This window comes from Megalops cyprinoides, chromosome 18 (assembly GCF_013368585.1).
Source record: "Megalops cyprinoides isolate fMegCyp1 chromosome 18, fMegCyp1.pri, whole genome shotgun sequence".
Classification (NCBI taxonomy): Eukaryota; Metazoa; Chordata; class Actinopteri; order Elopiformes; family Megalopidae; genus Megalops; species Megalops cyprinoides.
In genome coordinates, this window is record NC_050600.1 from 7924996 (window position 1) to 7944574 (window position 19579).

A 19579-nucleotide genomic window follows, 5' to 3' on the forward strand; every position below is an offset into this window, starting at 1 on the left:
AACAAGGGATTTCAGGTATGGTTTTCATTGTTTAAATATAACATCACATTTCCACCATGCATGAATTGCTGTGTTATCAGCCTCTCCATTTCCTATATAAATGTTATGAAAGCCATGTCTGTGTTTTTGAACAGTGATGAAGGTCAGCCTTTAAGTTTTTCAGTGAAAGATCATAATGCAAAACAATATTTAAGGGACTTCATGTTTAGCCACTTTCATAATTTTTTTCAGGTTTGGCCAGAATCAGCTACGGAAAAGCATTTGGTATCGTCAGACTCAAGGCAGTTAATTGTTGAATTGAGGGAAATGTCAACTGGGTTTGATGAAAACCAGAGCCAAGTGTCTCCTTCACCTTCTGTTTTATTTGAACCTCCTCCACGGTCAGAGTATGAATCAGAGTCACCATCAGAACTGGGTCAGACTGCCTCTGATTTCAGGGAAATACCCGCCGAAATTAATGTAACCACTTCAGAATACACTCCAATTTCTCCTGGATTTATTCTGTCACCTTCTGAGCTGAGTCCAGGGTCACCTGTATCTGGCAAATCTCCACTTGTGCCTAGTGAGGTCATGCCTGAATTTTTCAGAGTTGCCTCTGAACAGGTGGGAACTTGTGATCTTTCTGGGCCATGGTCTGAGTCGCGTGAATCACGTCAATCTGAGTCAAGTCCCCTGTCTCCTGAGAGTATTAGACCTTTGCCTTTTGAAGCAAGTCCTGTATCTCCTGAACATACCAGATCCGTCAGAACACCCTCTGAATCAAGCTCTCCTGAACATGTCAGATTATCTCGTGAGTCCTATGCAAAAATGCCTGCTCCTTTTCAATTCAGTCTACCTGACTCGATCTCTGTTGTAAACACTCATAGAACAGTCACACCCAATTTACCAGGACTTCTCCTTACCAGCAGCCCCACAGCAACTGTTTCTTACAGAGCACCTTCTGAAGAAAGCCAAATTTCACTCATTTCAGACAGAACAGAACTCCAGTCTCCTGAACCCCGTCAAGTTGTTCTGGGAACTACCACAGAAATTCCAGTTACCATTCAGGATTTGGCAGAAACAGGGTCAGAATTAACAGAGTCTGCTCCATTAGGAGGAGTATTATCTGATATTAATGAATCATCTAGTGTTTTACATAAATCTCACCTGGCAGAGTCAACAGACGTCGATCAGTTACCTTTTGAATCAATCACACTACTCTCTCAGCCTAGCCAAGTGTCACATGGATTTACGACACCAAGAACTGAAATGTCCTCTTCATCCAGTCTACCACCATATGAGGCAGATAAATATATATCTGCAGTCCACAGACTAACTGCTCAAATTAGTCAAGATTCTTCTGAATCTACTGCTAAGGATACATCAGCACCACCAGAAACTCCTCCAACTTCTCCTTACTTCAGATATGACCTCCCAGAATTCCAGAAGTCACTCTCTGAACTATGTAGAGAAAAGAAAACTGATTCAAGTGATGTGACACCTGAAAGTCAACAGTCAGTTGCTGCAGTCAGGACTGACTCGGAGCTGGGTCAAACTGTTCAAAGACCCTGTACAGCATCCTCTGAGTCTAGCACACTACTCTCACCTGAAGTGCAAAGAAGTCACCTAGACAGGGCTCAAATTTTTGCTGAATCAAGCACTCCTCAGATTAAACCTAAATTGGCAGTTTGTGACACTCAAGCCCCTGAAAAGGCACACCCTCTTATCTCAGAGTTTCAGCCAAAGGATGAAGACTCTGCCACTTGCAGAGAAGAAGATACAACTTCACTGGAAAAAGCTGCTTCTGGATTGAGTAGGCCACCTGAACATACTGTACCAGCACAAGACCACAGACACAAACCTGCCCATGCTTATGAAGACTCCGATCATGAGTACTTTGACTGCAAGCAGGCCCTTTCAGATTACTCAGAGGCTGAAACTGAAGAACCAAAAGGTGCGACAGACACACCTTTCGACAGTGAGGCGCCATTGTCCATTCAACAGTTTAGCCTTGAGTACCAGGAAGGAATCCAGGGATACAGTATGTATACTTCAATACCCAGTAAGGATGAAGGGCGCCCCCTCTCTACAGGGAGTGAGGGGTATGAGACCTTCCCCATTGTTTTAGAGCCAGAGGAGGAGGTCTCAGATGAGCAAGAGAAGGAAGTCACCACATCGTGCGCCGGTACCATATCTATTGTAGAGTCCTTGGAGGAGCTTCCTTCAAGGGAGGAGGCCAAATACGAGGATGAAGATGATTATCTAGGGAGGGTAAGAGTGTGAGCATGACCCCCGGCTTTTGCCCCAGCTTTGCCAGTTGGAATACAGCGCAGTCACGCTTTGACACACGGGTCGTACCGTACATCCAAACCAAACAGATCCTGCCTCCCTCTAACCTTCACTGTTGCCGTGGGTTTAAACAGATTGTCTTAATGGCACATTAGCATGCTTGCATGCAGCTACCATCAGGGCTGTAGACAACGAAATTAAATGAAGGCACAAGTTCTGACCTTATAACAGAGTTGGGTGACACAGTGTTCCAAGCCTGATTTGCTAAAGAACATTTTTTCCTCGGCCCAGGTAATAGTCTTAAACACTGCATGTTTTTTCTTCACTTCTGCGGAAGCGTGCTATAATGCAATTCAGTTTTTTTTTTTTTTTGCACTGGCAGCTTCTAATGGAGATTGAGTGCTCTGGTTTGGCGGCCAGACTGTGCTGTTATCGCGGGTTGTAATCTGTGCTGTATGCATCTCCAACCTTAGTCCTGGTGATGACTGATAGTGTCCAGCTGGTTCCCAGTTCTCTATCCAATCATTCCTTAGCCTGTTTCTAGGGAAACATAAAGCACTGTTTAACAGAGCAGGTGTCTGAATCACCCAGTGGACTTTAACAACCCTCAAAGCTGAAACACCGGAACAGTGCTGGATGTAAGGTTGAACAGAAGCCCTGCTTTTCATCCAGAACTGTTTGGATGTCTGAATGCATTTGAACCTACCATGACCTAGGCTGGGGACTGTTGCAATGCTCTGAAACCCTCCCTCTGCTTCTGTTTCACGTTTGGGAGTATTGAGATTCCAGATGATTGGAGATCTTTTAGCTGTTGTATATCGTATGCGTTTAGATGGTGAAAGTGCATGTATTCCTGTGCCCATTGCCTCTCTTTCTAAATATGTTTTATATTTGGTGATCGGATGTAAGAGTCTTCAAGCAGATGGAAATGGAAAAAGTGTTGATGATTTACCGATACAATATAAATATTGTTGAGATGCTCACTAGAACTCAGTGACTCAGACTGTCTGTTGGTGAGAATAATTTCCAAAGCAAACTCGATTGCTTCCAATAAAGTTCTGTATTATGCTGGTGATAAAGATCCATGTTATTTTCTTCATCCTCCATCGTATTTTCATTTTCCATCTTTTTCCATCAATCATTGTGATATTTCCACAGTGATTATCAGATCAGCATCTTTCTTGTTTAAATTCATAAACTGCTTTGAATTTTTAAAATTCTTTTTTGTTAATATTCATATAGAATATGAACATTAGTTCTATTACAGCAGATATATTGCCATGGCAGAATTGAACGGCCTTTTAATATTTTGAACAGTGGATTTTTCCATTGCCAATAAATTCTACCTTAAATATGCCAAATATAAATCAATGTGTGAGACCACCCTGATCTTTAAAAGAAAGAGAGAGAGAATAGGAGGAACAAATACAAACCTGGCATGGCTTGCCCAGTGTGCCTCTTATAATTCAACATGAAGTGCTGCTGTAATTTCTGTGTAAGCCATTTGATACCCACAATGCCTCTCTGCTACCTCTCAGGAGATAGCAGAGGAGCTAGGTGTGCTGTCGGATAGTTCAGAAGAGGAGGTGCTGACCACTAGGGTGGTCCGTCGCAGAGTAATCATCCAGGTACCAGGGTTGGGCGGGGCCCTGTGAGTGCATGGGGGTTTGCTTTGGCCTGAGTTGGGTGCAGTTCCCTGTGGGGGGGGGGGGGGGCTGAGTTTTAGCAGAAGATGTTGTGTTTCATGGAGGGGGCTTCCTCCCCAACCCTCCTACCCCCACACCCCTTTTTTAATGTAAAATAGAAGTGGAATTCTAACTCCCTACTCTATCCTCTGACCTTTCTCTCTAACTCCCTGCCCAACCCTCCCTGACCTTTGGCTGAAAAGTTTGTAGCACATGCCATAAGAAATTAATTTATGCCGCACTTACCCAAGCTGCTTTCTGCCATAACTTCTTGAATTCTTTTTTTTTAAACTTATTTTGTGAAGCTACCAGCTTTTTAAAGCTTCAGTTTTCTTTTTTCCTTCATCTTTCATGCCGTGTTGATGAGTAAAGGCTACTGATGTACATTGTGTGTGTGTGTGTGTGTGTGTCATTCTGGTAATCACAATGGCAGCATTAAATGGCTGTAAACATGGTTTAATAGATATACACTTGACCCAATATCTCTTTTACAGGTCATAGCAGTAATGGTGTCATACAATTAATTTATGGAAAAAACCATGGAATGTTGATTGTGCTGGCAAATTTCTGCGGTGCCTGATTTTCTTCTTTTTGGTCTCTCAGTGTATGTGTGTAACTATATGCCCTGTGAGATTTGCGCATATTTGCAGTGGAGCGTCCTCGCTGAAGGATATGTCTGGTTGAATGAGGTTGTTTTTCCGACGGAGTGTTTGCGTGCACGTGTGCATGCATTTGCATGCAGGGCTGTGTACGGCGCACTGATCCGTGAGCTGTGTTCTCTGCAGGCGGACGAGATGCCAGAGATCCCGCCCCAGACAGTGACCGAGGAGCAGTACACAGACGAGCATGGAAACATGGTGGTGAAGAAGGTAAATGCATCACCCAGCCTTTATCCGGCCTCTGTCACGTCTCATTCATATACTGTGGCACATATCCGGCACAGATTATATGAATGACTTTGTATTACCTGTTGTATGAGTGTGTGATGGAAGTCATTGAAGCGTCACAATATCAGACTGTTTCAAGGTCCCTTCGTAATAGGTACCTTCACTTGGAAGTCGCTCTGGATGAAAGTGTCTGCCAAATGAATAAATGTGGATGTAAATGTAAGATATTAAGCCCCACTGTAATGTCAAGCCCAATTAATTACCCGTTTGGGTCAGTTTTGGTGACCTTGTTCTTTTCTCCCCCTGCCTCCGGCCCAGGTCACCAGGAAGGTCATCCGTAAGTTCGTGTCGGCGGACGGGGTGGAGCGGGAGGAGGTGATGGTGGAGGGAGCGCAGCAGGAGACGGTCAGCGTGGAGGAGGGGGACGGCTACTCCAAAGTGGTGAAGAGGACGGTGCTGAGGAGCGGAGGAGATCAGACAGAGGTGCATCCCACAGGGCGTGTCCACAGGGGAGCGTAACTCTGGTCCTGTGGACCTGAAGCCCGACAGGTTCTGTCAGGCTCTTTGTGATTCTAGCCTCAGAAGAGCAAGGACAATTTCAACCCGCCACTCTTTTCTCGATGGGCTGGTTCAGAAGAAACTCCAGCAAACCCACCCTGGCTTGGGCCCATTTTGGGCATAATGTTATACCATAGCTTTATCTCTAACCTTCAGGGCCAGAGTTGAAGTCTCCACAAATGTTCTCTCCATACTAAATGTCTTACTGTCTTTTTCTGTTTTAGAGAAGTGTGTATTTCACTGTCTGTTTTATATGTTTCGGTGTTTACCTGTTCATATTCCACGCAGTCCGCGTGGTGGAACTAATCCTGTGGCCTGCCTCCTTTGACCTCCAGGTGACCTTCTCAGAGGCCCTGCCAGTGACTGGGGCCACGGCCTCGGAGTTTGAGGCGGAGCCCGTGCAGGGACGAAAGGTCAGCAAGGTGATTAAGACCACAGTGGTGCGGGGCGAGAGGATGGAGAAGCACTCGGGAGACCCTGCGCTGGCCACCGACCTCCCCTCGGCCAAAGACGACTTCCAACAGGTCAGCAACTGTCAGCGTTCTCCCAGGGCTGTCACACGGCAGGAGCAAATCGTTTACAGAAACACTGCAGCTGCTTTTTATTTTAAATGGGAAATCTAAGGGTCTGCTCTTGCAGATCCCAGTTGTGCCCATTGAAGTACTAAAACCTACAAGTTATTGTAGACTTTGGGAAGTGGAACGAACCCACCACTGGTCAGTACAAACAGTGTCAGGCCTATGTCCGAGTGAGTGAAATCCTCTCTCATTCTCATTACATTCAGGCCTTGAGTTATGCAGGGGGCTTTGGAAAAATGGACATCCCACATTTAGTAGAGAAGGAGATTGTGAAGGAGGATGGATCAGTGATCAGAAGGTTTGGGGAATGATGTGTGATTTCGGCTCTGTTTGGATCCATTAACAAAGGCAGTGTTTGGACCCTGGGGGTCCTGTGGCGTGGTTTAACAGCACGGTGTGTCTCCCCCTCCGTATAACACAGTCTCCCTTTCCGCTCTTGGTGCCGCAGAAACCTGAGCAGAATGTACAACAGCTGCCAGGCTGGAACAGATGAGAATACGCAGTGGAGCTGTGAAATCCACACAGCTGGGTGGTGCTGCATGCTAGTGTTTCAGATAACAGATTCATGAAAACATCAAAGGAATACATTATTAATACGTGTACAAACTCACCTTTGCTCCAGGGAACCTGAAAATGAAAGTAAGTATTGCTGCCGAGCACAGCGGCTAACGACTTTCCACCCCAGACAATTATTTTTAACAAATTGGATTCCTCAGTGCGCTTTTTTACATTTATGAGGAACTTGTCACGAATCCAATCTCTTCATCTCTCCAAACAACCCTTTCCCCCAATGTTTATGTATTGAATCAACTTTCCCCTGGATCTGGCACCCACAGCTCTTCTTACTGGCAGTTTCCGTCTGTCTGTGCCACTTCCTGTCTGTCTATCTGTCCAGGTAACCCCCTCTGTCTCCCTTTTGGCCGATGGCTGTAGATGAAGCCTGTTTGCACCCCTCTTCTCATTGCTTGTTCCCTTGAGCTGATTATTTGCTCAAAAAATTGACCGATCTGCACAGACATGCAGATTACTCAGACCAGAGGTTTTTATGCTTCAATTATTACAGAAGACCAAAGAATCAAGTTGAATGGTAATATGGAGTTTGTAGCCCCGGAGGTGGCTCTGAGGGAAAGCAAGGTGTTCTCTGGTTCTGAGTGGTTTTTGCAGTGTCATGGGGGAGGGGGGGGTCAGTCGTTTTATCGTCTCCCAGCCCTGAGTGTGCCGTTTTCCCCTGGGGCTTCCTGCTTGACGGCTTCTCTGCTCGTCTGTCTCTCTCTCTCTCATCCCTACCCTGTCAATCTCTCCCACCCCCCACCCCCCCACTGCCTCCTCCTCTCCTCACAAGGACGCGGATGCATAAGACGCGCACGCAGAAGAGGACTGTGGTGAGGGACGGCCAGGGGAAGCAGGTGCACCTGGAGCTGCTGGACGACACCCCCGAGGCGCTGCAGCCCGACGACCTCCAGCAACGCCTGCACCACCTGCTCCACCGCTACTGTGCCGAGGAAGAGGAGGAGCAGGAGGAGGAGGAGGAGAAAAGGGAATGACGCGCCCTGCTCACTCGCTTCCTCAAACTGCTCCACCTCACCCCACCCCCCTTTGGCCTCACCTTTTTGCACCCCGCCCACCGCCACCACTACCCCAAGTCTGTTTGCCTCGCACTTGCAACCCACCCAATACACACATACCCCCCCAACCCTATATTCCCATCTAAAGACACTGGATTGTTTTTTTTTCCCATAGGGTATAATGGAACACTTTTTTTGCTTTTTATTTATTTTTATTTCTTCATTTTGTTTTCCTTTGAGTTCCTGTTCTGCTCGTTTTGTGACCAAAGATTGCTTCCCATTTTTGTTGTTGAGTGAACTTAAAGTCATAGATATTTTACAGTGTTGTTCCCCCCCCCCCCCCCCCCCCCCCCACCCTTTCCTTATTTAATTGATTTGGTTGCTGTGGTAGAAAAAAAAAAAGAACTCTAAAACCAAGAGAAAAATAAACAAAAAAAAAAACAGTGAGTGGGGGAACCACGGCGTCAGTCTCACCCACAGGCCTCTTCTGAAAGGACACTTGTGAACAGTTGTACATACGCAGTGGAGTACATGCTCGGACTGACAACAAGGAACCTTTGGTTTACTACACTGCCTACCATACCTGCACACATGCACACACCTTAAAACAAAGTCACTGAGCACCAGATCTGTTTTTTTTTTTCCTGAGGTCAAGGGTCGAGCCCTTGGTGACACTACAATAAGGGTGTACAGGCGCATTGCGAAGCTGTTAGATCAGAGCTGTCACTGCTGGAACTGTTTTTCCATCTTGTGTTTGTATTTGGGGGAAGAATATAAGGGTGACGCCTACAGACAGTGGAAGAATGCTAACAGCCGTCGCGTCACCAAATGAAAAAAGACTTTGTGTTGGAAAGAAGGAATGAATGCCATAGTCTACTGTGACCCATTTAAGGAAGGTATAGATGAACTCAGATGACTCCACACCGCACCAATGAATAAAAAGTGCGTACAAATGTCGATTTTGTGTTTACAAAGATAGATCACATAGAAGGCTCTGGTGCAGCCCATTTAAATTGCATTTGACGGGAGCTTTGCATATGCATTCTTTCAGCCCACTTGTCTGTTTGTCCGTTTGTCTGTTTGTCTGTCTCTTTCTCTTCTCTGTGCGTGCCGTGTGTCTCCCCCCCCCCTCTTTTCCTATGAGCTGCAGCAGGTCTGAGACTGACCCCTCTGTGTGTGACATCACAGGCATCCTCACAGACAATCTGTGTGACATCACAGACCTCCCTCACAGACAATCTGTGTGGCATCACAGACATCCTCACCGACAATGTAACTCGCCGTCTGGTTAATGAAAGTAGTTATCAGGAATGTTGTTTATTTCTATTTTTTTTCCACTGTATGAGCATGTGGCATATATACTGTAGCTGTTGTAATCACGTTCTGGCTTCATAACATTCGTGGCACTGATCTTTTTTTTTTTTTCTCCCAGCCTCTCTCGTTTGTGATTTTGATTGGTTCCCTCCCTTTTTACCAGTGTTGTTTTAAGATAGACTCATAAGGGGTTTGACGTTCTCAAGAATTTTAAAGGGAAAGAGAATATTGGTTTTTGGTTTTTTGTTTGTTTTTGCTGATGCAAATGCAATCTGTAGAAAAATAAACACTTAGAACCTTCGGAAAGTGACACGTTATCTGAGTCTTGAAAAGATTCTTCAGGAAGATCAGCACCTACTATAGATTCCTCTTTTATTATGAAGGTTAATGCTAAAGCATTCAGCAGGGGTTTCGTTATTTTTTTCCCCAAATGTCACCCTTTGCAGAAATATACACTTGCATTTACATGAACAATATTTGCATGGAGACATTGCGTTCAGTCACTGGAAGTTTGTGGGAAAGTTCCTTATAAGCACTTCAGATTTTTAATGGAGTGAATACTGCGTGTTCGTTGTAACACAGCGGTAGGCTGAGAATTGGAGGCCGGGCATTAAGTTTAAAGAGTCTTCTTCCCAAACGAATGCTCTGTACTGACTTTATCGGAGCTAACTTCATTGAGAGTTCAGCCACAGCGGATGGATGGACCATTACATACTCCTTTGACTCTTTCATGTGCGGCATGGTTTCAGACAGTTGATACAGCTCTGGCAGTTCTTAGGGATGTTTGATCTGTTTTTTTGTCCTTGGCTGTTTTTATCTAAACTTTTTTTTAAGTGGGAAGGTCAACCTGAGTGCCGACATCACTTTCACAGTGACAGCCGTAGGAAGTGAGGCAGGTAGGGATTGTGTAGGCAGATGACTGCAGGTTATGTGATAGGTTAGTGTACAGTATAGCTGAAGTGTGTAGGGTGAGGGTGAGGGTATCTCTAGGACGGTGACAATCATGGTGGACTGTTTTTGGAGTAGATGTTCATATTTTCCCATTTTCCTGAATATGGGGTGCACTTCAGTAAACTTTCAACATATTTTTAAAATGACATTTTCAGAAAGTACATTTGGCGTGCAGCGGCTTTTATACGTCTTTAATGAATCAACTAAAAAAAAAGAAAAATAAGCTCACTTTGCACAATAGCATGATGACTACTGAGTAGATTTTTACCAACCTCATACTTATAAATGTTTAAAACTTGCAATCTTTCTAAAAAGTCGTACATATGCTCTTGTGAACAGCCTGCCTGTGACACACGTTAATGCTATTTTACTATATTGCATTGTTAGGAAAATGCACACATTTTGGTGGTTTAACATATACCTAGAATATATTTATAGCAAAGCAATACATTTTCTCTAAAGGAAACTCCGCTTTTGTAACTTGTGCTTGTCAAAAACACCCTCCAGGATTTCCGTGCCATTGCAACTTGTGGTCAGCAGTAAGATTGATAAAAGGATTGAAAGTGAATATGATGGAGTTCAGTGAGGGACGGGTGGTTGGGGTTTTTGTAGGACAGCTGGTCAGAGCTTGTGATGCTGTGCGTCCTTTTTCAGGAAGTTAGGTGTTTCATTTCCTGTCAGCTTCCTCTGAAGGATAGCGCCTCTCTCCGTTTGTGAACATTTCAAAGGATCAGACTGGCAAACTTATTTTAATCTTGCCCTGCTTTCCATTACAGCCATATTCTCTGTCATAGTACAGCTTGACAACATAAACCCTTCTGTGTTTTACGTATTGAAGACATGAATCTCCCAGCTGAACTTGGCTCAGATAACGTCAGTACAGCACATATTCTATAAGTATAATCCTCCTTCAGTCGTGAGCTGCAGTTTACAAATTTGACATTCTCCAGGCCTTTTCATTCAAATTCTCATTGAAGGAAAAAAAGAATCATTTTAGCCATCTCTTGCTTTAACACTGTTCTTATTTTCTAATTTATTTATTTATTGACCTTCTTTGTTGCTTGTCCTCTCTGCTGAAGTGTGAAGCCATGTGTATGTGCGCGTGTGTGTGTGTGCACGCGCGTGTGTGTGTGTGTCTGTGTGTGAGGTGGTATAAGGGAAGGGAACGTCCACACAACTGCTGAAAGTTAGTATTGTACACAGAGCTTCTCTGAATTTAGGTATGCTTCCACGTTCTGGCATGTCGTGTGCCAGAATACCAGGACAGTCTCAACACAGGAATAAATGAACAAACAAACAAACAAACAAAAAAAAGATGTATATGGGTGTAATCTCGGGCAGGCTCAAAGTATCTGTGGTGTTCTTTGCAGTGCAGGCTATATATGTAATGATATTATGGTTTTTCACATAACTGTTTACTTTGAGTGTAATCAACAAAAAAGCTGAAAAAAACACAGTGAGAGCTGTCAGAAGTAAACTTTTAATTTGATGAATCAGCATCTTGTTTCCATGGTGATAACAATTATATACATATATATAAATATCTATGAGGGCATGTATTAGTTAATAAATGAATTTAAAACATTAAAACACTAACGACGCATAGCAGCTGCAGTGTGTACATGGCTGATTGAAAATAAAATGTACGAGTGTTCAATGTACACTAGTCTGATGTCCTCCTTCCTCACCTTAAACCTGGAATTTAAACAGCCTTGACCCTCTGCTCAGTTTACAACATGATGCTCTTTGTGGCAACTGCAGAAATCCCACTGAAACACAGACAGGCAACAGGTAAGTTAAAGTTCTTTCAATCTGGCAATGAACCATTTCTTGACAGGTTTGTCAATGCCAGTTTGTCCATTGTATTTGTGATTAGGCCTAAAATAAAAAAAAAAAAAAACAATTTCTGGTGTAAATGGAAACATATTACAATATAATCCCTGAGGGGAAAACGTGGAGCCCCCACTTGTATAAGTTTGGCAACCTTTTAGCTAGTGAAGAAAATTATATATTTCTACAGTAATGCTGGGTTTGATTGGTCTGATGGTTATATTGTAGCCACATCACATTAGGATTTTGGTTTAACGTCTCATTTAAATGATCGCGTGTCCCAGAGCCAAATGCACATCTGCGCTGGCTTTTACCCGAGTCCAGAGGGAAATATGCCCTCGTCTGCCCCTCCCACACCACTTCCACTGACCAAACCTGACCCCTCTGGCTGTGGCTTCACCGATTTTGGCAGGAGCTGAGGATGGCGCTACGGCTGCTCTACTCAGAAATCTGTTTACAAATCTGTAGCATGACACAGCTATAATTTTGCGTCTAGAACACAAAACTCTAGGCATGTTACATTGAAACATTAGAAATAGGCACAGATTCCATTTGCAGATCAGGGTTGGTTAGATTTTGTTCCTGAACTGAATCCTAAATCTGCATTCCAAACAAGGGCACATAAATTTGCCCTGATTAGAAGAAACACATTTCCACTTTTGCTGAACACCACATGCATTTGTAAGCTGTTCATTGTCTGATGTTGCTGTCCAATAAGGGTATACTGTATTGAATAATAATGGGATGTATTTGCACAGTACCTTTCAAGTAGCTTAAAGCACTTCACGCTGAAAGGGAGGTGACTCCTCTCAGCCATTTTGCACCAGAATATTCACCACACAGTAAATGAGGTGGAGAGGGAGGGATTTATTCTAGGCAGTTAAACTGGAGAGTTTGGTCAGGACGGCAGAGAACCCTATATTCATTGTGATAGGCGCGATAAGACGTTTAATAACTACCATGATTCAGGATCATTAAAAATGATGACTCGAGGGATGACTTTCTCCCCTTTAAACAACACCAGTGATGCCTTCTGACCAGGAATAAATCAGTGATTAAACTTGAGTTTATACAGTCTGTGATTCTCAGGCGATTCAGAGGTTTTAATTAAATACCAATTCAGACCCTGCTCTGAAAAGAACACTACTTCTGATCACCCCTAGATGGCAGTATATCCACTGTCATGGTGCTGCTTGTTCAAATTTAGATTTCAAAGGACACAAATGTTCAGAAGAAAAAAAGAAATCCCAACAGATTAGTGATGGAGATGACACTCCATCAGTCAATAATATATTCAACATAGTCTCTTTGCAGGGTTAGCTCTCCTACCACTTTGCTCCAATCCAACATTAATACTCCTCCTTTATGACTGCAAATTCACTAGCACTGATACACGCTAATCCATTGCCATGCACCTCTTTCTTTTTATGGATCCCCTTGATGTCTTTGACATGCTTCAGCAGAGAGATTGCCATCCTCCCAGAGGCTGTACTGAGATCCTGCACGTCTAATGCGGTTGGATGCATCATAGAATATCAGGTACCTGACACAAACCCATCCCACGTCTGGATATTTTTGCTGATTAGGCGTGCAATGAAATGAAAATTTAAGACCAAAAAGGTCTTAAGGTATCTCTAGGGAGCAGGCCTGAGCAGCCATGGTCTATCATTCTGTGGTTCAATGCTTAGTATTGTTCATGATCTCATTCTCTCCTCGCTGCTGCTGCCGGCATAGACTCATCTCTTCCTCTCTGCTCATGAGCTCTGTATGCAGAACTTTCTCCCTGTGGTCACAAGAGCATTTATTTCCTAGCTGGGAACAAAGCCTAAGATTTTCCAAAGACTTGATATCTGCAGGCCTGTCCAAGAATGTGGATTCTTGGCCTTAGTTTTGCCTCAAGGCACTGGAATGCAAGATCTCTACCCCTGGTTATGGGTGAAGCCTCACATACCAATTGAAAAATGACATCATTGTTTTGATTCAAACTACCCAATGGGCTATAATCTGGACCTGCCTGCCTATCACTTGCCAATTAGCACACACTACCATAAATTTAAGGGTTTTTTTTTTTTTTAACACACTCATTATTTTTCAGTTGTGTTGAGAGACAATCTGTTTTTCTGCCAAGGAGCCAGTGTTGAAAATGTAATTATTTTGTTTCAGCAGGGCTGTGAGGTTGAGCTTTATCAGCCAAACTGACTGAATTGTTATTGATTTCACACTGACTTGTGGTTTGAAAAGACAGCTGATATTTTGAGTTTTTGTTTTGGTTTTACCAATGGCGCCTTAACACACTTAAAACAGTGAGATATTTCTCTCAACTTTCCAATTAATGACCAGGCTGCCATCTGAAGTGAGTCATTTGTTACCTGATATTCGATTGATTTCTATCTTCCCTGTCTCTTCTGGATGCAATGTCTACATATTCAGTAGTTCTTTTGTTTTCATTTGTTAAAGAATGTTACTTCTGATTAAAATCTCTCCTGTGATTGATATATTTGCAGTCTGTGAAACTATTGAGTGGGAAATAGCCGTTTCTCTTTATTAAAATGTATTTATGTTGCTTCATTCTTCTCTGTGAGGCATGTAATCAGACATGAATAATGATTACATAGTCAGACACTGTATGAGATCATGACAATTACAAATGTGATTTTCTTCAGTTTCATGTGACTCTTACATTGCACGGGCAATGGAGTTAGTTTGTTAGCTATGTATGTTTCCATGCACAAAGAGAGAAAATTGCTAAATATATTAGAATCACATAAGAAATCAAACACAAGATCAGCAGAAGTCACACATTTTTATTATAATGTCTTAAATATATCAATCATCAGTCCTTTACCATAGTAGCAAGAGTTATATACACCGTATCCCATGGTGCAGTGCTGCTCAGTGCACCAAGTCAGAAGAGGGCAAACATGAAGAGAACAATATATTTATTGTCTTATCATTGTGACAAAAGTACAGGCAGCAAGTTCCTAACGTATCTTTGTGGAAGACCAACTTGACATATTCTATATAATATTCCACCTTAGATATTAAAATGCCCAATGCCACATCTATTTAGTTTAGTTTCATAAACAACAATGATGTCACACCAGCAATTTACAGTAATAACATGGTATTTTATTATTTTTTTTTTTTCCTCCTTTCTCTCCTCACAATTTTGTTGGCAAAATGATATGGCTCAATACACTCATATTTATGCAAAGCTCTACCTACAAAAAATGATTAAAACTGAGTGATTCCATTGGACTCAATAACTAATCAATTTTTTATTCAAATATAAAACATCAAAGTCACCATAATAATAATGTCGCCTTAAATCAAGTAACAAACACAGAGGTCCAAATTATACAAAGGATTAGCAGGAAGGTTCCTTCCAGGACTGGACTACCAATGTGTTTGGGGCTGGGGGGTATTCTTTAGAAGTGGGACCATGCACTGAATTTTTATACTTTACTGCTGCAAGTGAAGCCCAGACAAACTCAACCAATACTGGAGGACCAAAGTAATTTAGCCAAGTATTAGCAGGAAAACCAATCAATTACACAATGTAAAAAACCCCAGACAGAACAAAAATCAAACAAAGAAAAAAAATCACAAATTACCAATAAGAAAATACCTTGGTCTGACTTAAAACATCTCTCCATGTGCCTCATGTATATGTATATATTTATATGTTACATTCTATTCTTATTAAAACATTTGAGAAAAAGTATTTGATTTGATAATGTATAGGCAAACACATATACCATAGCAAAACGTACACTTTTTTCTTTCCCTTTCTCAGTATTGAAGTCCTCTTTGTATTAGTCCAGGTAAACTTGATACACCAGTTTAGAGCGAACAGAAAAAAGCTGGTCAACATGAAACTGTTAATACTCCAATTGTAAGCAAGTGTAGCAGTTTACTTCAATCACAAAGTCTGTACGTCACCAGCACAACAGCAAGCTTGTTTTTATTTTTTTTTTCTCTTAAAAATGTGTATTTGTCATATTGCACTCAAACTGATACATATAAAAAGAAGTGTGAAGTCACTGCAGGAATCCTGTCACTGTGACGCAGTGCAAGTAACTGAACTGCCTGGTTACCATATCATATCAACAGCCCTGACTGATAAGGGTTTCATTACAGTACTGATCATTCCGATTCATAAGGGGCAATCCAATCCTGCATGAGTACGGACGCAAGTGTATTTGACACAGATCGCTGCGGTCAAAAACTAACCCTGTGAACTATGAGTGCATTCGATGTAAGGATGGTGTTTTCCGATATGACAGTGGGGGGGAGAAGCTGACACTGACATTTGACATGATCACAGTTCTCAGGAACTGCTAGTCAACACTTCACATATCATTGATGGCTCTGGCGGGTACACATTTATATATGAATGTTGCAAATAAAAAAATGTATACAACTTTGCAAAAAAAAAAAAAAAAACAGAACAATCATAAATGAAATTAGAAAGACACAATTATCTGATAAACGTCCTATTGTGAAAAGGACTATGTAAAGCATCTCACAATGTGATATAAGGATGTACTTAAACTTAAGAATGATAGAGTCTGGATTTTCTGCTTGGATCATGTCCAGCAATGATGTGTAAACAACACTCTGGGGACAAATGGGTGGGGATGGAGGGTGGGTGTGGGGGCGTGGCAGACATCAGATAGGTTGGCAGGGGTCAGCTGACAGGAAGTCTTCGATTGAGCAGTATTATGCTGACAATGCTTTTTAGCTGCAACAGAGAGAGAGAGAGAGACAAAAGGTCAGAGCACTTTTTTTGGTTGGCGGCTGTGGTATTTGTTTTCTTGAACCATTTTCTCATTACATTACTCAATAAAATGTGCTGACCTTTCACATAACGTGTGCATATTATCCAATTTCTACCATTATTCTCCTTTGTGCTATGAAAACACTACAATATGGTTAAAAACAGCCGGGTGTATAACAGCTATGATCACTATGACCACATTTATGGTCTGGCTGTGACAGGGTCATGGACTGACAGGTCTAAGCACTATGGTGTACAGGCCATTAACTCAGTGCTTTCAGTTGGTCACTGCCCACCCAGCACTCAGAGACATCCAATGGGCAGGATGATGAGTCCGTGGCACATTGGCCTGACTGGAGTAGGGCATGGAGATCACTGCTCTCCAAGCAGAACTGGGGTCAGTGGGGACCAAGACAGGGTCCCATGCTGGGGTCCTGGCAATAGTGGGGGATTAATGGTGGTTCTTATAACCCTCCCACATTCAGCAAAAACCGTGAAGAAATTGCTGGTTAGAATGTTTGGGATATTTCTTCTGTTTCCAAACCCACCTCCCTCTCCCTCCAGATGTTGCTACACATTGCAAAACACACGCTTACACACACACACATGCAGACACACACACACACACACACACACACACACACACGGTGGATTTGTGATGGATAACAAAGATATAAAATTGTTAAATGGTTTGAACGGAGTAAACCCACTCATTACGACTGCACGTTAGTTTCTTTTATTGATCTTTCAGTTAAGTCTGCTTCAATACAATTCGGTCTGATTTATACTGTTGCAGAGAATCCATAATGGCTCCATTACTGATACTAATGTATTGAGCCAGACACAGAGAGAGGTAATATGACCTGTAGCCGAGTGCAGACTTTAGTCAACCTTTTCTGTGCCACAGAGAATGAGTTCATTAAGCCATGGAAAATGGATTTGCATACGGACGGAAAAAGTCAGCGGGTTTATACGTGAGGTTGCTTGCATGTGTGAGAGACAGAACCTGGAAAGAGAACTGGAGGACCACAGTGAACTCTTGGCTATACTGAAAGTAAATGCAGCATTCAGAATTTGGATAGTGTTCAGAGTGAATTCAGACTGCTTTCAAAGCGAATACAGACCATGTTCAGAGCGACATCAGATTGCTCTGAGAGAAACTCTTCGGCGCTGGCCGGAAATCCACACCCACACAGAAGGCAAGAGGAGCGGGAACGGTGGGTGAGGGCGGGCGAGTTGGGGGGTGAGAGAGGGGGCAGCCCGGCCAGGCAGAGGGCTGAGAGAGCAGGGCCGGGCGAGGGCAACGGGGGGGACAGAAGCGGGGCGGGGCGAGCGGGCGGGAGTAGAAAGAGGGGGACGCAGTCACCTTACTTGGAGGGGACGGTGGGCGAGCCGGAGCGGTGGAAGTGGATGTTCTGCCACTTGCCGTCGCGGCGGTGCCAGACGCGCGTCTCCTCCGACTGCATGGTGCGGGGCATGCTGCTGCCGTCCATGTACTGCGTCAGCCGGATGTAGGCGATGCAGGCCGCGTCCTCGCCGATCAGGTGCACGTGCGGGTTCAGGAGGATCGTGTGGATGGGCTTGTTCCCCTTGGACAGAGCTGGAGAAATGACTCAAGTCAGTCCAGCCATCAATCACGGTTTAAAGGATGAGGAGCAGGGAATTAGATATGACAGCGCACAGGACACAGACAACCACGGAGGGAACATGTTACATGACATCATTGTCATTTTGGCAGATGTTCTTAACCAGAACGACTTCTATAGGTTGAAGTTTTTGCAGTTATACATTCACATTCATCCACTTACTGAGGCAACTATGGATTAGATTACTTGCCCAAGGGTACTGCAGCAGTGCCCCAGAGGGGAATCGAACCAGAAACCTTTCAGTTACGAGCACTGCTCCTTACCACTATGCTACACTGCTGCCCCTGTCTGGCACATGGCCGGTATACAGCTGAATGTGAAGGTCGACAGGGCGGGATTACAACAGAAAGGAACGAATTCTACTCCCATGTGCTGAAGCGTGCAGGTTGTGACTCGGCCTGGCCCTCTCGCTCAACAGTACCTGACACACCTATGCATTCCATTAATTTGCCCCCCCCTTTCACAGGAGTCATGGTAATGGAATAAAAAAAGTGACACCCTTTAATGGACTAGGAAATATGTCTAGACCTGTGAATGACATGGGATGGCAGTGTGGTGCACTTGTTAATTAACTGCAACCTGGAGGCTGCAGGTTCACGTACTACACGTGGCATTATCGTTGTACCCTTGAGCAATGTAGTCAACCTGAATTATGATCGGTAAAAATCATTTATAAAAAATCATTTATTAAGTTTGTATGTTTCAAAAATGTACATATGGATGTATATTCCATGGGGGTCCCGGGTGAGGTGTGGTTGGTGTCAGGAGGGGTGGCTGGTAGCTGGTTGTGATGTTGCTGCCATGGTGATCCTTTACCGTTTTCAAAGTAGAACCTGTGGAAGTCAGTGCCTTCGACCAGGTTGCCTAAGGCCTCAGGTTCGAAAGATGTAAGGCCTGGGTCACAAATCTTCCTGCGGGACAGAGGGGAGAGAGAGGGGGTGTTAGGGAGGGTGTGGCTTATAAATGAATCAAACACTAAAGAGGCGTCAAGTCACACAGAAGCTGCAATGAGCTGAGGAGGCGTTCGTTTTTTACACAAAAGGAAGCAGCGATTTAGTGTAGGTTCATCATTCAATAATTAGTGTGTAGGTCATAATTGATCCATTGTTGGGCCTTTCTCAGAGGGATTTATTACACTTAGAGAGACTTATTATCACTAGATTTATTAGTAAATGAGTGAGAGCCTGAATATCATTCATATGCAGTCTACCACAGTAACACTGACCTTGAATCTCATCCATACAGCAGCCTCATACATTTCATTGACAGGGGTATTGAACTTGCACTGTGGGTGCAGTGGGTTGGACAAAAGGAAAACAAACAGTCGATCACAGTCAAGTGACTGACAGAGACAGGAAGCAGGGAGGGGCCGCGGAGCGTCGCCGTGGAGATGGACACAGGGCACTCACGTGTAGGCTTCGAAGTCACCGTTGTTGATGGCCTCGATCAGCTGCTCCGTGACTTTAATGATCTCCTGCTTGCGAGCTGTAACAGACAGGTGACCACACACAGCGTCA

The 19579-nt window shown here is 43.5% G+C and overlaps 2 protein-coding genes across 20 annotated transcripts in view; one reads left to right on the top strand and one right to left on the bottom strand.

Moving 5' to 3' along the window:
• ank2b (ankyrin 2b, neuronal) overlaps nucleotides 1–7887 on the top strand; it is a 99807-nt gene extending 91920 nt beyond the window's left edge. Inside the window, exons 50-56 of the mRNA XM_036550766.1 lie at nucleotides 232–2250; nucleotides 3807–3896; nucleotides 4739–4822; nucleotides 5159–5323; nucleotides 5734–5922; nucleotides 6183–6274; nucleotides 7319–7887. Of these exons, the coding sequence (XP_036406659.1) occupies nucleotides 232–2250; nucleotides 3807–3896; nucleotides 4739–4822; nucleotides 5159–5323; nucleotides 5734–5922; nucleotides 6183–6274; nucleotides 7319–7520 (2841 nt within the window). The 3' untranslated portion in view covers nucleotides 7521–7887. The remainder of the gene's footprint in view (nucleotides 1–231; nucleotides 2251–3806; nucleotides 3897–4738; nucleotides 4823–5158; nucleotides 5324–5733; nucleotides 5923–6182; nucleotides 6275–7318) is intronic.
• Nucleotides 7888–15311: 7424 nt separating this feature from the next.
• Nucleotides 15312–19579, bottom strand: part of camk2d1 (calcium/calmodulin-dependent protein kinase (CaM kinase) II delta 1) — a 95198-nt gene continuing 90930 nt past the window's right edge. For 18 of the 19 annotated variants that reach the window (XM_036550848.1, XM_036550844.1, XM_036550841.1 and 15 more), the window contains 4 exons: nucleotides 19472–19547; nucleotides 18879–18973; nucleotides 17783–18016; nucleotides 15312–16380 (listed from right to left, as the gene is read on the bottom strand). In XM_036550848.1, coding sequence (XP_036406741.1) covers nucleotides 17784–18016; nucleotides 18879–18973; nucleotides 19472–19547 — 404 coding nt within the window. In that variant the 3' untranslated portion in view covers nucleotides 15312–16380; nucleotide 17783. The remainder of the gene's footprint in view (nucleotides 16381–17782; nucleotides 18017–18878; nucleotides 18974–19471; nucleotides 19548–19579) is intronic. The other variant, XM_036550833.1, reaches the window with a different exon arrangement.